This window comes from Salvia splendens, chromosome 10 (genome assembly GCF_004379255.2).
Source record: "Salvia splendens isolate huo1 chromosome 10, SspV2, whole genome shotgun sequence".
NCBI classification, from domain to species: domain Eukaryota; kingdom Viridiplantae; phylum Streptophyta; class Magnoliopsida; order Lamiales; family Lamiaceae; genus Salvia; species Salvia splendens.
Genome location: NC_056041.1, coordinates 3,267,070 through 3,282,065, shown reverse-complemented (window position 1 = coordinate 3,282,065; position 14,996 = coordinate 3,267,070). Strand labels below are relative to the sequence as shown.

Below are 14,996 nucleotides of genomic sequence, written 5' to 3'. Positions count from 1 at the left end.
AGGCCCAAAAATCTCAACCTAGCAAGACCCTATATATATATAGAAGTGTTATATTGCTAACTCAATACTTAATTGCTAACTACAAGTAAATAATAGCCCTTAAATATTCAAATCAAGGACCTAGATCATCAGCCCCGAAATATCAATACGATCAACAAAAAAATCAATAAGGGTATTAAGGTCACTTTACGACAAATTAGTTATAACTAACTTTTGAAAAATATTCCAAAACTTTAAATGCATATAACTATCTCGATTTAAATTATTTTTTCGCATAACATATATCAAATTAAAGATAATTTTATAAGGATTCCAACGAGATCCAACATGCATATGTTTCGATGCCAAAATTTGATAAAATTTTCATAAATATTTATAAATTTCGTTAATAGCTTTATATCAATACATGATACATAATATGCTTGTACAATGTCAATATGAAATTGTATTGACATTGTCATTTCTTTGTATTGATGTATTTCATACACTGTATTGACATTGTGTTTCTAAACCCTAAATTTAATAGTTGCTATTATATTTTTAATATAAAAAAATGAAAAACGAAATTACACATGACAAATTGCAGAACACAAGATTTCTAAAATTCTATAATCTTAAATTAGTTGTAGTTAGTAATTAAATGATGAGTTAGTAATTATCACTCCCCTGTATATAGGAACTCCCCTATATATACAGGTCGATTCCCCGACCAAGTGGCCGACTTTTAATTTTTAATTCGTTCAATAATAAATATGATTAATTAATTACAATTATCCCCTATATATACAGACTCCCCTATATATACAGGTCGATTCCCCAACCAAGTGGCCGACTTTTAATTTTTAATTCGTTCATTAATAAATATGATTAATTAATTACAATTAGCAGATGTATATGCATGAACTAATTCATTTTAGTAACAACTTGCATTGCCCAGTAACCAATAAAACCGTCCACGTGGCAGCATACTATTTTATTTTCATGATAATAACTAACTTTGAAAAATACTAGAGTCACTCTGAATAATTATGACAAGCACCCATCTAATTATGTTTTAATGTTACGTACACAAATCACAATTGGTTTCAATTTTAAATTAAATGTATTTTTGAAGTCGAAACAGTTTGCAGATTAAGGTAGATCATACTCCATAGTCACACTTAAAAACTTTAAAATGTCCTTAGTTTAATCTTATTTTTTTATATACTCCATTCGTCCATAAAAAATAGGATACATAGTGAATGACACGGACTTTAATGTAGAATTGGTAAAGTAAGAGATAAGAAAAAAAGTAAGAGAGTAGTGTAGAATGTGGGGTTCATATTATTAGTAAGAGAGAAGGAAAAGAGATAAGAAAGAAGGAAAAAAAAGTAAGAAAAAATGTTGAAAACTTCCATTTTTTAAATGTGCTCTATTTTTTATGGACAATAAAAAATGACAAATGTGATCTATTTTTTGTGGACGGAGGAAGTATAAATAGTAGTATTAGTTTTATAAATAAATGCGAATGAAATGAGTTAGTAAACGCGGATTAGCTCTAACAATTGGCCGTCAATAAAACTTCACCTCGAATGTCGGGGTTACTCCATTTAAAAAACCTCTCTTACTCCATCTCTCAGCCAACATCCAGAAATGCCGGAGCATTGTGAAACTGGGATTAAAATAAAGAGTGGATAAACCTCCCACATTAACAAACAAATAAACAAACAAACAGTAAGTAGTTTTTACGCATAAATAAATTACTAATAGCCGCTGTTATAATAATAAGAGAAAACCCAATCAACCATTTTTCTGTAAAACCGATGATCATCACATGGCTTCTTCTTGGTTTCCTTTTCCACACACACATTTAATGTATATAATCATGCTTTGTTTCTAGTTTTTCTTTTTTCCCCTTTTCTTTTGTTTATTTGCTTCAGCACATGCACTCCTCTCACCAGTTTCTCTCTCTCTCTGCATTTTCTATGCGCGCAAAACTTTGGCTTATATTAATCATTTTCCCCCTCTGACTTAGTTAAGATTCTTTCAGATCTACAGTGAAAAGTTTCAAGGCTGCGAACAGACTTAGCATCTTGTTATTAATCTTCAAGCTCAGAAAGTAGCCGTCAGATATTCTTCAAGTAGTCAATTCTTCATAAAGGTCAGCTCTATTCAATTTTTATCGTAATTTTGATTGTAATTGCATGTTCTTCACCATTATCGTCGACTTCAGTCAATGGTATTTTGTTTGATAAAATACCGTGATTTTAATGGAATTGAATAGCTATAAATTTTGAAAGTGTGCAATTCTGGTCTACAAAAATATTCTGTTACGTATCGAATTCATTAATGCCTGTTTTTTTTCTCTGCTGAATTATGATGAACAACAACAACCAGCAAAATCAAACAAAAGTACACTGCCTATGTGTGTATGTGTGATACGAATCCTTATTATTATTATTTAGTTTAGATATTATAGGGATTTAGCATATCTTTTTCTATATCTTTGTTTTCTTGTTCATTAAGTCAGTAGCATTATAAATAGGATAGACTGTTATCATATTTAATCATCCATCAATGAATATATTATTTTGGCCAAATGCCTCGAGTTATACTTTGAATCCATAATTCCCTACGCTACCTGCTGCCCGACGGAAGGTCTCCGCGCACAGCCGGAACGTATATCTGATCTGTAGCCGTTGCCCGACGGGTTGGAACCCGCGCACAGCCGCCCAGATCTTTATCTCCGCCGACCCTCACGGGCGCCGGATTATCTTTATCTCGTTATTGTCCGTTTTATCGGATCGTTAGGGATTTAGGTCCTTAACAACTGGTGCTTTCATCGTGATCTCACCCTCCCACCATCTCGAACCGAAGCTACACCGCTGCCCGACGGAAAACATTCCGCGCACAGCAACTGCTTTGGTTGGCGAGTCCCGCCTGTCCGCCGAGCTCTAGCCACCGGACAACTCTACTTCTGCAACGCCCGACGGGAAGGATTCCCGCGTGCCGCGTCGAAGTCAGACGATCATCCACCACAGCCACGCTTCAGTCCGTCGACATGTCATACGACTACGTCGGCTATCATCGTCGTCAATACGACGTCCCTCAGGCCACACAGTCATTCCGTCCCTACCAGCCGACCCAACCTCGCCGTGTAACCTGTTGGGACCCTCCGAGCAGCCGGGTGGAAGTACTCCATTCGCCATCGTGGTCTGATCCAGAATCACTCTACGTCTCACACCACTTGGATCCACCTGATCGTCGCCCACGACCGAGATACCAACTCCAGGATTTCGATCCCTATTACCCTCCACCGACGCGGCAGCCCTCTTGTTGGGAACCACCGCCTCACCGGGCATCGCAGGGATACTCGGATTATGATCAGCCACCGCCGCGTCCACCTAGTTGCTGGGATCCGCCCAGACATCGAACCAATCGCCGCTGTCCACCGGCGCAACAGCAGGACCGCGACTACCTGCCCTTTGACCGGCCCCGACGCTCGGACACGTGCTGGGACCGACCTCGCCCTCGGGAGGAGGTGATAGCGCGAGTCCAGCCCGCCTCCCACCAGCCCCGCTACTCCACCGAAAAGCCAACGCGGGACCTGTACAGTCAGCCCGCACGTGTGACCAGTCAAACTCCGGAGCAGCCACGCCTGCCGCTAATACGGGTCTCGCAGGCGGAGAAGTCAGAACGGTCCAGGTTGGGTCTCTGCTGGCACTGTCCCGAGAAATGGGTGATGAGACATGTGTGTAAACAACGCATTCTCTGTTATGCGGATGATGGGGATGAATTTGAGGAGAACATTCAAGATGAGAATTTAGCCGAAGAGAAAATTGATAATACTCCCACGATAGTATTCGGTGATGATGTTCCCAATGACATTACCGATGTTCACAATGATGGCGCTCCTCTTGATGTTCCAAACAACGAGTCCCCTGGAGAGTTCCTCAAGAACAAAGGGATTGTCAAGAACGACAATGAGCCACCGCAAGTGCTCGTTGGGGTATATGATGAGAAGATTGGTGAAAAGGAGGAGACATTGCTAGAAGATAAAGAGGAGGATGGTTCTATTGGTGAAGTGGAGAAGATAATCGTCTCACTCAATGTTGTTCAAGTGTCATCCACAAATGTTGTTGGAAATTGTTGGGGCAAGAAAGGAGATGGTGCTTATACCGATTTGCCCGTAATTGCTTGTGTCAATGTGGATTTGAATGTCGGTGATGTTCCAAGTATGAATCATCGATCAACATCGTTCGACAAAGATGCAAGGTTGATCTCTCCTAGTAATGACATGCCATGCTTGGGCATTCTGGAAGGCGTGGACAAGCTTTTCGATTTGGCAAGGAATTTTTCCGACAAAGTTAGGTCTCCTTTGTTGATTTTTTATGGAAGTGAAGAAGGGAAACGTTCATCTGTTCGGTGTGTGTTTGATCCAGGAGGAGTTGCCTCGCCGAAGCTTCTGCTTTCAACTCTCCTTTTTACTTCGTGGTTCCCACCTTGAGGACAAGGTGGATTTTAACCGTGGGGGAGTTGATACGAATCCTTATTATTATTATTTAGTTTAGATATTATAGGGATTTAGCATATCTTTTTCTATATCTTTGTTTTCTTGTTCATTAAGTCAGTAGCATTATAAATAGGATAGACTGTTATCATATTTAATCATCCATCAATGAATATATTATTTTGGCCAAATGCCTCGAGTTATACTTTGAATCCATAATTCCCTACGCTACCTGCTGCCCGACGGAAGGTCTCCGCGCACAGCCGGAACGTATATCTGATCTGTAGCCGTTGCCCGACGGGTTGGAACCCGCGCACAGCCGCCCAGATCTTTATCTCCGCCGACCCTCACGGGCGCCGGATTATCTTTATCTCGTTATTGTCCGTTTTATCGGATCGTTAGGGATTTAGGTCCTTAACAATGTGTTTCCAGGAGCTTGTAGCTTAAACTTTTGTTCAGTGCAATTCAATATTGCAAATTTCTTTGTAAAGTTTTATTTACAACGTATTGAATTAGTTGTTCATTAGTAGAATATACTGCAACTTTAGCTCTTTACACCTCTTAAACTGCTTGTTATTACCATGCCTCTCTATGTTCCCTTTTCAGTTTATAGTTGTATTTGATTCTAAATTGCAGAATCTTAATCAACACAGACTTCACTCCGATCCATCACAAAACTACGATAACAGGAGTGGCCTAACTTAGGCACTGATGCCTTTGCCTAGCTTGGTTTGGAAATTTTGCAATCTTGAGTTGTAGAAGAAATCATGGGTTGTGTGATTGAGACCATTGAGTCAGAGGAGATGGACATTGTCCTCTCTTCTATGTGGCCGGAGGACATGAATGAAGCCGGGAGGCAGTTCAATGTCGAGAGGCCAGGAGTAGATAAAGACATGCTGGAGGAGGTCACCATCAAGAGGGAGCCTGACATAGTTGATTTCAAGCGTCTCATTGAGCTTGCCAACTTCACCGACAAGGGGAACTGGCAGCTGGCTAACTTGGTGAGGAATTGGGAATACAAGCAGGAGAACGCTGTGCGCCTCCTTAGGGAGGAGCTTGATACCCTCAGCAAGCAGCAGCGAGAAGTTGAGCTCAAGAAGTTAGAGATATTGGAGGAACATCGGTTTGAAAGAGATGGATATGGTGGCAACAAGCGTCCCATCTCCATTCTTGATGAGAATCTCAAGTACTTGTATCAAGATGCTCCGAGGAGGAAGCGTGATTCTGTCTTCCAAGATGAGAAAATAAGCGTAGATGCTGAATATGACAGCGTGGTTTACTGGAAGCAACAGGCCATGAACCTGGAGAAACTCCTAGAGGCTAGTCTTAGACGAGAGCAAGTGTTGATAGGGAAATTGCAGGAGAGTATTGAGAAATTGGAAAAGCAGTCTACCCCTGTGGAGGAACTGTCACAGGTTTTGAATAGAGCAGATAATTTCTTGCATTTTGTCTTGCAGAATGCTCCAGTTGTCATAGGCCATCAGGTATACTGTTGTTCGATTCTTCTGCATCTATATGGGATGAATATCATCATTGTGGTTCTGTAGCTTGCAATCATTCATTAGTTGGTCATATATAGCTTGATCTTTATGATCATATTCCCCGAAAGTGCTTGTCTCGCTGCTTGAAAACTAATGTACTAAAACAATGGCGAGATGGCAAGAAGGGGCAGAATATTAGTAGTCCTTGAAGAGATTTCTAAGATAGTTTATTTATAGTTGTCAGATTATCTTTATCTTCATATTTGCTTCTTCATTGCTAAGCACCAATAACTTCTAATTTTACAATGGCAACTGACCAAGTGCTCCACAATTTTCAGGATAAAGAACTGCGCTACCGGTTCATTTTTAACCATTTCCCAAGTTTGCGCGAGGAGGTAAATTAGCAATGTCGTACAGTCACTTGAACTGACTGTTTTAACTATACGAAGTGTATAACTTCAAATACATCCTTTGCTCTAAAATTTTCATATGATGCTGTGTAATTTCCTGAATCAACTGCTAGAATGATTCCTCAGACTAACTAATTTTACAGGATATCATAGGCAAAACAGATGTTGAGATCTTCACTGGTTCTGGTGTAAAGGAATCTCAAGACTTCAAACAAGAAGTCCTGGAGAAAGGATTACCTGCAAAGAGAGAAATCACATTTGAAACAGAGCTGTTTGGATCAAAAACCTTCTTAATCTACGTCGAACCCGTTTTCAGCAAGGCTGGAGAGACGATCGGTGTAAATTATATGGGAATGGAAGTGACTGATCAGGTCAATTCCATTCTTAACCCCCTTCCCTCACAGAACTTGTTTAGTTATCTATAATCACAAAACATTTTGTTCTACTGATTTATGTTCCTTGATGTATTGCAGGTGCGGAAAAGAGAAAAGATGGCAAAGATTAGAGAAGAGATGGCTGTACAAAAAGCTAAGGAGACGGAGCTCACCAAGACGATCCATATCACAGGTTGTCTTGATTTTACCATAATGTTGTAATGTCAAGAATTGGCCATTGATAAAGTGGTAGCTAATTTTCTCTTTATGACATTCTCGCAGAGGAATCAATGCGTGCGAAAGAAATGTTGGCTACCATGTCTCACGAGATAAGATCTCCTCTATCCGGAGTCGTAAGCATGGCTGAGATTCTTTCCAACACTAAGCTCGACAAAGAGCAGCGACAGCAGGTGAACGTGATGATATCTTCGGGTGATTTGGTTCTCCGAATAATCAATGATATCCTTGATTTTTCCAAGGTTGAGTCAGGTGGGAATTTTCATCTTTTCTCCTCAAGTTCATTTTTAGTGTTTGATTGTCTAATTAACATATATGGAACTGAACTTACAAATCTGACCACTTATATCTTCCAGGAGTTATGAAACTGGAAGCTGCAAAATTCAGACCAAGAGAGGTAGTAAAACATGTGCTACAGACGGCAGCTGCATCGCTACAGAAATTACTGACCTTAGAAGGAAATATTGCAGATGATGTTCCTGTGGAGGTAAACGAGCTGATATCATGATATGCGAAATGTGGCTTGTTATATTGAGGTTATCAAGATATTCAAGAGACTAGCAGCTTAACTTGTAGACTGGATTATATTAACCGAAACTGCATAATTTTTCAGGTGATCGGAGATGTGCTAAGGATTCGCCAAATTCTAACAAACCTAGTCAGGTGCTTACAGATCTTCATCTATCATCAGTTTATACTATAACAGCGTCGATAGAATCTTATATTTAGAATAAGTTTTAGCTATATCTAAAGCTTTGTTTTCTCACCTATTATGGACTTACTGACTAGGCGACCTCAGGTTACATATTCTCTTGAGTACCAGTAAATGCAAAAGGATGATTTTCAGTTTAGAGTTTATGCATGCTATACTTGTACTATTGATTATTGATCTAGTATAGATACTGTGATTTATTTATGAAGATATCCGTGTTTCATTGTTTAACAGCAATGCCATCAAGTTTACTCACAAGGGCAAGGTTGGGATAAAGCTTTATGTAGTGCCAGAGCCACGCAATTTAAGCAAACAAAAGTCTTGGAAAGCTTCTGCAGATCACTCCACTGAGTCACCAAACACAAGAAAAGACTCATCTGTGAGTCGAAGCACAGGTGACCAGAGAGGCAGTCATGGATGCTGCGAGGGAGAAGGAATTGATGATAACAATGAACTTAAAAACACGCTAGACGATCAAGATAGAGACGGGATTCCAATGGAAGAAGATGAAGCCAGCCATTCTAATATGGAAGAATCAGTAGTGTGGATTTGCTGTGATGTTTATGACACGGGGATTGGAATACCAGGTATATGCTCAAATTCATTGATTTTTTGCTTTCATTTTCAAATCTCATTTGTGAAACTGAATACGATAATCACCTTCGTTGATCTATATGACAGAACACGCAATTCCCACTCTGTTCAAGAAATACACACAAGCAGGTGCAGATACTGCTAGAAAGTATGGTGGGACAGGATTAGGACTTGCAATCTGTAAACAACTGGTAAATTATCATCCCTTTGAAATGTGGTTCAAGCTTCTCCTTCTTGAGAAGTTGATCTTCCCCAGACAGAATAACTAGATAAACATACTTCCTAAATGGATCTAATTTTCAACTTCTTTCATCTACTTTTCTGCTACTTCTTAGTTCATTTCGAAATGGGATTCATATGCAGTCAAAAGTATGCTTTGTGGGCGACCTCTGCGTTTTTACACATTTTTGTTTTGTGAACAGGTTGAGCTCATGGGTGGTCAACTTACTGTATCAAGCATAGAAAACAAAGGGTCTACTTTCACGTTTATACTACCCTATAAAGTTTCATCGATCTCTGAAAGTTCAGACGATCCTGATGAGCTTTCGGATATGGATAGCCAAGAGCTCTCAGATGATGAAGATTTACATGCAGGAGTGTTTCAGTTTCAACCGCGCACTTTGGGGTTACTTTCTTCTCAAAGTTCCGGAAGGATCCAAAAGCTCTTACCAATCACCTATGGCTTTGATCCCTCACAGAGTTTCAATGGTTTGTTGGAGGATTCTTCATCACCCTCTAGCAGCATCACATATAAAGAGATCAGTTCAGAGGAAGATGTGCATTCAGCTGCCATGGATACATCATCCGTAGTTGAAGTTTCACCGAGCCAGAACTTGTGTTCGTCTAACTTAGATTCAGCTGAAAATAATGAACAGACACACTGCTCGAGTGAAATTTCCGACCCTAGTGTTTCCCAAGAAAGATGTCGAACTCAGGCTCAAACAGACAGAAGTTCTGAGTGCGCTTCCAGAAAGGGCAATGAAGCTGCAAAAGCTGAGGTGAAACCGAAGATTCTTCTTGTGGAAGATAACAAGATCAACGTGATTGTCACCAAGTCAATGATGAAGCAGTTGGGCCACGACATAGATGTTGTTAATAACGGAGCAGAAGCTGTGCGTGCGGTTCAATGCAACGTTTACGATTTCATTCTAATGGTATGCTTAGAACTTGATCGATAAGTCTAAATGTTGATAGGAAATGGCTAAGAATACCAACTGATTTTTGGTCCTTTTGCATTTGATCTATTATTGTTGGCAGGATGTATGCATGCCGGTGATGGATGGACTTCAAGCTACAAGATTGATACGATCCTTTGAGGAAACAGGTAGTTGGGACGATGCAGTGAAGGCAGGAATCGAGTTGGCAGCTCAACATTCTTCACCAAATTTGCTGCCAAGAAAAAGGACACCGATTATTGCAGTAAGCACTTGATGTTATTTAAGTCCTTTTCTTCCTATGAAAGCAAGCGGCGTCACCTGAGATATTTGATACTGATCTATTTTCCAATGATAAAATGTATTGATTTTGTGCAGATGACAGCAAATGCATTATCAGAGAGTGCTGAAGATTGTTATGCTAATGGCATGGATTCCTTTGTATCAAAGCCAGTGAATTTCCAGAACTTAAAACAATGTTTGCAGCAATATGTGCCACAGTAGTAATAGTAGTAGTTGTAAATGGCAAGCGTCTTGTATAGAAAGGAAATGAGTTAGGGAAGTTTTGACATCAATGTATAGCATCTGCGTTTCATTCTATATAGATCACCATGTTTTTCCTAGTATGAAATGAATATGAATATGAATATGAATATGATACATGAGTATGAAGTGAATCCAGTACCACAATCCAATATTGATGCATGAACATGAGATAGCACTCTATATGAATAGGACTTAAGAATTAAGATGCAGCTTTCAATATCCATAACTGTTGGAATTTGTAGGAATTAAATTGTTTGAATTTTTTTTTTCACATTTTTGAGGGGGATAGTTTTATAAAGAGTTCAAAGTTCGGGAGTTTGAATAGGAAAACAAATGTTGGGACATAAAATGGAAGTTGGACATTTTTAGGAAAATTGTGAAAGTTAAAAGATTTTAAAAAGTCATGATATACTAATCAGAATTTGCCCTAAAATTTACTTGAGCAAAGACTATGAGAGTTGCCACGTAATTAACTTTAACACAGATATTTTTGAATAATTCGTACAATATCTCGTCAATCTTCTTTGTATTTATCTTAAATGCATGTCTTTACAATAAAATCATAATAATAATATTATCAGTTCTTTCCATATAAATATCAAATCAGAAATCAAAATTAAACATTTGCACAATTGAGAAAAAATATTTGCAATATACAGGTGCGTATAGCAGTTCTTTTTTATGTAGAGTGTGGGTGAACGATGATGCTGATCGATGTGTTAAGTATATACAAAATAAGTAAACAAATAGCTAGGGATTCGTATGCACAATAAAACAAATAGTATATTATTTTTGAATGAGCAAGACCTTGAATTAATTAGAACTGAGACCGTCCATATATATCATGACTACAACATAGGAAAACGAAGAATATTTCAAACCAAGTTTCATCGTTTTCAAATCGAATCTCATGTTTCCCTTTCGCCTACTTCTTTTCTAACTTTCAAGTGTTTGTGTATATTATCGATTTTCAAACAAAATAGTCCTCTTAAATGATTGGATATATATGAATTTTTGCAACACGTTATGAAAATCAATGCCAGCTGGCTAATATATATCACCACAAAGTTAGTTATGCCGTTGTTACGCGTCACATCAGCAAATTTGAATTTTGAAGATTCCGACCCATTCAAACACTTTTTTTGGGCAAGTACAATTCAATATATTCTAGTAATATAATTGCGTGTTGATTATTCACTTGAACTTCATACTCTCTCAAAATCGTAAATTAATATTTCGGTCAACTTGTTGAAAATTTCCAATTGTCTTGAAAGTTCCGATTTTAATATTGGAGGATGCATCAAGTTACTTCTTTTATAGGAATACATATAGATTTAAATGTCATAGACTTGAACTCAAAACTTTTGATCTCAGTTATTACCATATCAAGATTATGAAAAATGTAAGAGACAAAAAAAGTAGGTAAGGAGGAGTATAGTATAAAGAATTACTCCGTATTTAAGTCACAATTAATAAACTATCTAGAGTGAGTCATTTCCTTTGAGATAAGTAAAGCTCAATCCCTTGTCTTTGGACGGGGCTCGAGAAACCCGAGCTCGACCCAGTCGGGGTCGGCGGCCCATCAGTTCGAGGAGAGGCCATCGACACAAGTAAAGGACTCTGTCCACCACAGTCACCTCCACATGATCCATCTTTCTTAAAAGTGTGACTATTCTTATCTTTATCGTCAAACTTGTCCATCAATTCCACCATCCTTTGCCACATCGTTGCATTAGGATCACATTCACCCAAATTCTCACGCACAAATTCGCCCACATAAAAAATCAACACCGCCATCCCCACCACCCCCACGATCAAGAACAAACCCCAGAAGCTCCCAAGCCCTAGATTCTTAGGCGACGCCAACTCATTCGAATCCAAACAATTCTTCACAGCTCCCAGCCATTTCCTCTCCATCTCCGCTATCTTCCGCCCCTCCGTCACGTTCAAAATTGCGCGCGAAACGTCCTTTACCATAGGCGAACCGATCGGGAACACCTGAACAGAACCCACACTTTATACGGCTAGCTAGAAAAAAAACTGACACAAAGGGCGGGTTGATAGGAAAGATAAATAAACAAAACATAATAAGAATATAGTAACTTTAAGATATACTATGAGTTATCTACTCTACCAAACAACCCTTTAGGTTTTGATAAAAAAAACATACGATGCCGAAACCGTTAGCCTTGTTTATGGGTCCGATCATGGTGTATTTGGAGCAGTATTTGCCTAGGAAGAGCTTTATGTAGGGGACTTCATGAAACGCTGCGGCAATGCGGCTGCTGGAGAGAAGCTCGTCGAGCTTCTCTGGCGAGTCGTACTCCACGAGGCGCGATTCATCGAAGTTCATCTTCTTGAGGAATCCTAACACGAACGATCCCTGCATGTATCCCACGTTTTCTCTGTTCCTGATCAGAAAATTCACGTCCGTCACCGTCGGCTGCAGCTTCTGAACGGTGAGCATCGATGCCAGACTCGCGGTGTAGCTCTGTGTCAGGATCAGGACCACCAGAAACCATATGACCAACACCATTCTTGACAGGTTGCTCACAACCCTCTCCTCTATCAGAATACACGAGTTTCATTGTAAAATTGGTCAAGTAATAGAGATAAAAGAAAAAAAAAGTGATTGAAGTATTGTTAGCGGAAACTGAGGTATAGACTAATTTGGTGGATGGACCAAAATGAAGAAAATAAGACTATTTTTCGTGGACAGAGATAATAACTAACTATTATCTCGTGAATGGAGAAGGAGATAGTAGGCTTACTATGAGCAAACACCATGGTTGAGAAGGAGAACCAGAAGATCATGCCAACTTGGTACCAGAACGGCCCCCTAAAGTCCTCGTTGATCCGGTGCTCAAGGATCCAGATCAAGAATCCGATGAAGACAAACGAGCAGAAGCTCGTCACCCAAAGCTCCCAAGTCAGGGGCTTCAAGAAAATCCATGCATTCTTCCTCTTGTCATCTCTCATTGGGACGATCATGGCCACGCCAGATTCTGTGTAGGGCAGAGTGAAGTCCACGTACTGCGACCTGTTTGCCACAATCGTCACGTCTCCAGCAACGATATCATAGTTCTGTACATTCATCATGTTAGAGACAGTTTGATATAGCGTAGATAACTCATCTATCTTGGAGTTATATGACCAAAAAAGAAGGCAAAAATGCTTACTCCGAGGAATACTTGATAGGTCAGGCTGTTGTAATCTCCGGCCGTGGTGCGGTTGGGATATGCAAATGGGATGTATTCATAGCTCACACCATAAGGCAATGCTGCCATCACTGCTTCAAAAACATCTATGCAATACCCTTCCACTCTTACAGAATTGTCAGCATTCCATGTAACACTCACAAACTCAGTGAAGCCAGCTTTCACAGGCACTCCAACTCTCAACTTCCTTCCATTGGTTGGGATCACCCAACCTCTAGGCCAAGACGTCGTGTCGCCCGGCCAGATGATCGATCCAAGCCTGGATTTGGGAGTTGAATCTGCAACTATGTTCGCGCTTTTAGCGTTGAGTTCTTTGACAATCCCACTCTCTTTAGTCCAATATCCAATGCCCCGAACTCCATGGCCTACGAAGTTGACAATCTCGAGAGGCGGCGCCTCAAGCTCCCCATCGGCTAGCCTGAAGCTCCCCGCTAGCCCTGTGAATGTTGTGTTCGACAAGGCCTTGATGAGGCTCGGCCCACCACCCGACACTCCAAATCCTTCCAGATCCGTTGAGTTCGTCGACTTTTGTATGTAGGTAACATCTTTAAGCTCTGCCTTCTCTGCTGCTATAGCTAGTGCAGTGGCAGCATCATAAGCCCACAGCCCAAAAATGCTTAACTTATCACCAACAACAACTTGTTTACGAAACCTAGCTTCGAAGCTCTTAACCTCTTTGCTCCTCGGGACATAATGCCTCACTCCAACAACTCCCAGCATGGACTCCAGCACAGATCTATCCAGGTACTCGAGCTCGTTGGTGACCCCATTCGTGATGATCCAGGCGCAATCCGGGGTCATCAGGCCGACCCTGTGCGCTATAAGGAAGAGACGAGACGCGAGGGGGCTCATCATGTGGACCACAAACACTCTGGTCTGCATCGTCATGAGCTTGTAGAGCTCGGCCTCGATCTGGTCGTCGGTGGCGAGAGGCGGGATGACGCTCCTGTAAGGTATCTGGGCGTTGGCGCGGCCCAGGGCGTCGCTGAGGTAAGGCATGATGCCTTCTCCGAAGTCGTTCTCCTCGTAGATGGGGACGACTTCTCGCCACCCGAAGGCATCTACGATGTCGCCTATGGCGTCTACTTGTGAGGCGTCGCTGAGGGTGGCGCGGACGAAGTAGGGGCTTCGGGTGGAGGAGAGGGAAGGGTTTGTGGCGGAGAAGGAGATGATGGGGACCTGGGAGTTTTCTCCTAGAGAGATGAGGAAGCTTGCTTGTGTTGAGAAGGTTGGGCCTAGTATGGCTTGCACTTGCACATTCTTGAGTAGGTCTAGGCCTGCATTTTTTCAATTTGTCTAATTCGGTGGATGTGATAGATAAGATTGATATATGCATGTGGTTGTGCGATAATGAAATAACTATGCGAACCAAATGGTATGTTTGATTAAGTTGGAATTCTTTATGGGGAAGAGAGCATGACCTGCGGCGGCGGCGCCGATGATGTCGGCTTTTGGAGGGCGGGTGGTGAGGCGGAGCCGAGTCTTGTAGTGAGTGTGGGTGGAATAGAAGTCGGAAAGCGCCATGGATAGGCAGTTGAAGGCCATCTGTCCATAGCCATCCATGTCAAGAATTACACCTACTCTTATGGGGATGGTCTGTGCATCTGCCATTTTTGGGCTCAAATTTATGTTGGATAACAAGAAGTAATGGAAAATGCACAAGATGGGAATATTATGTCTTCTTTTCTCCATCTATGTATATCAAGAATCGAGATAGATATATGGGATATTGCAAATGTATGTGTAAATGTGGGAAACTGGGAATATATATGTAGGATGAA

General features: G+C 40.7%; 2 protein-coding genes across 2 annotated transcripts; one reads left to right on the top strand and one right to left on the bottom strand.

Annotated features, from left to right (window-relative positions):
• The first annotated feature begins 2,031 nt into the window (after nucleotides 1-2,031).
• On the top strand, nucleotides 2,032-10,005 carry LOC121751122 (histidine kinase 5-like). The gene is made up of 13 exons (XM_042145836.1): nucleotides 2,032-2,140; nucleotides 5,126-5,973; nucleotides 6,309-6,365; nucleotides 6,524-6,751; nucleotides 6,854-6,947; nucleotides 7,037-7,243; nucleotides 7,348-7,478; nucleotides 7,605-7,654; nucleotides 7,938-8,290; nucleotides 8,385-8,488; nucleotides 8,720-9,451; nucleotides 9,555-9,716; nucleotides 9,830-10,005. The coding sequence occupies exons 2-13, from the start codon at nucleotides 5,257-5,259 to the stop codon at nucleotides 9,953-9,955; spliced, it is 2,961 nt and encodes a 986-aa protein (XP_042001770.1). The 5' UTR covers nucleotides 2,032-2,140; nucleotides 5,126-5,256; the 3' UTR covers nucleotides 9,956-10,005.
• A 1,483-nt stretch (nucleotides 10,006-11,488) lies between these two features.
• LOC121751786 (glutamate receptor 2.1-like) lies at nucleotides 11,489-14,907 on the bottom strand. Its single transcript, XM_042146579.1, has 5 exons — nucleotides 14,637-14,907; nucleotides 13,177-14,492; nucleotides 12,769-13,081; nucleotides 12,168-12,562; nucleotides 11,489-11,995 (listed from the first exon to the last, which is right to left on the bottom strand). The coding sequence occupies exons 1-5, from the start codon at nucleotides 14,905-14,907 to the stop codon at nucleotides 11,489-11,491; spliced, it is 2,802 nt and encodes a 933-aa protein (XP_042002513.1).
• Between the last annotated feature and the right edge of the window lie 89 nt (nucleotides 14,908-14,996).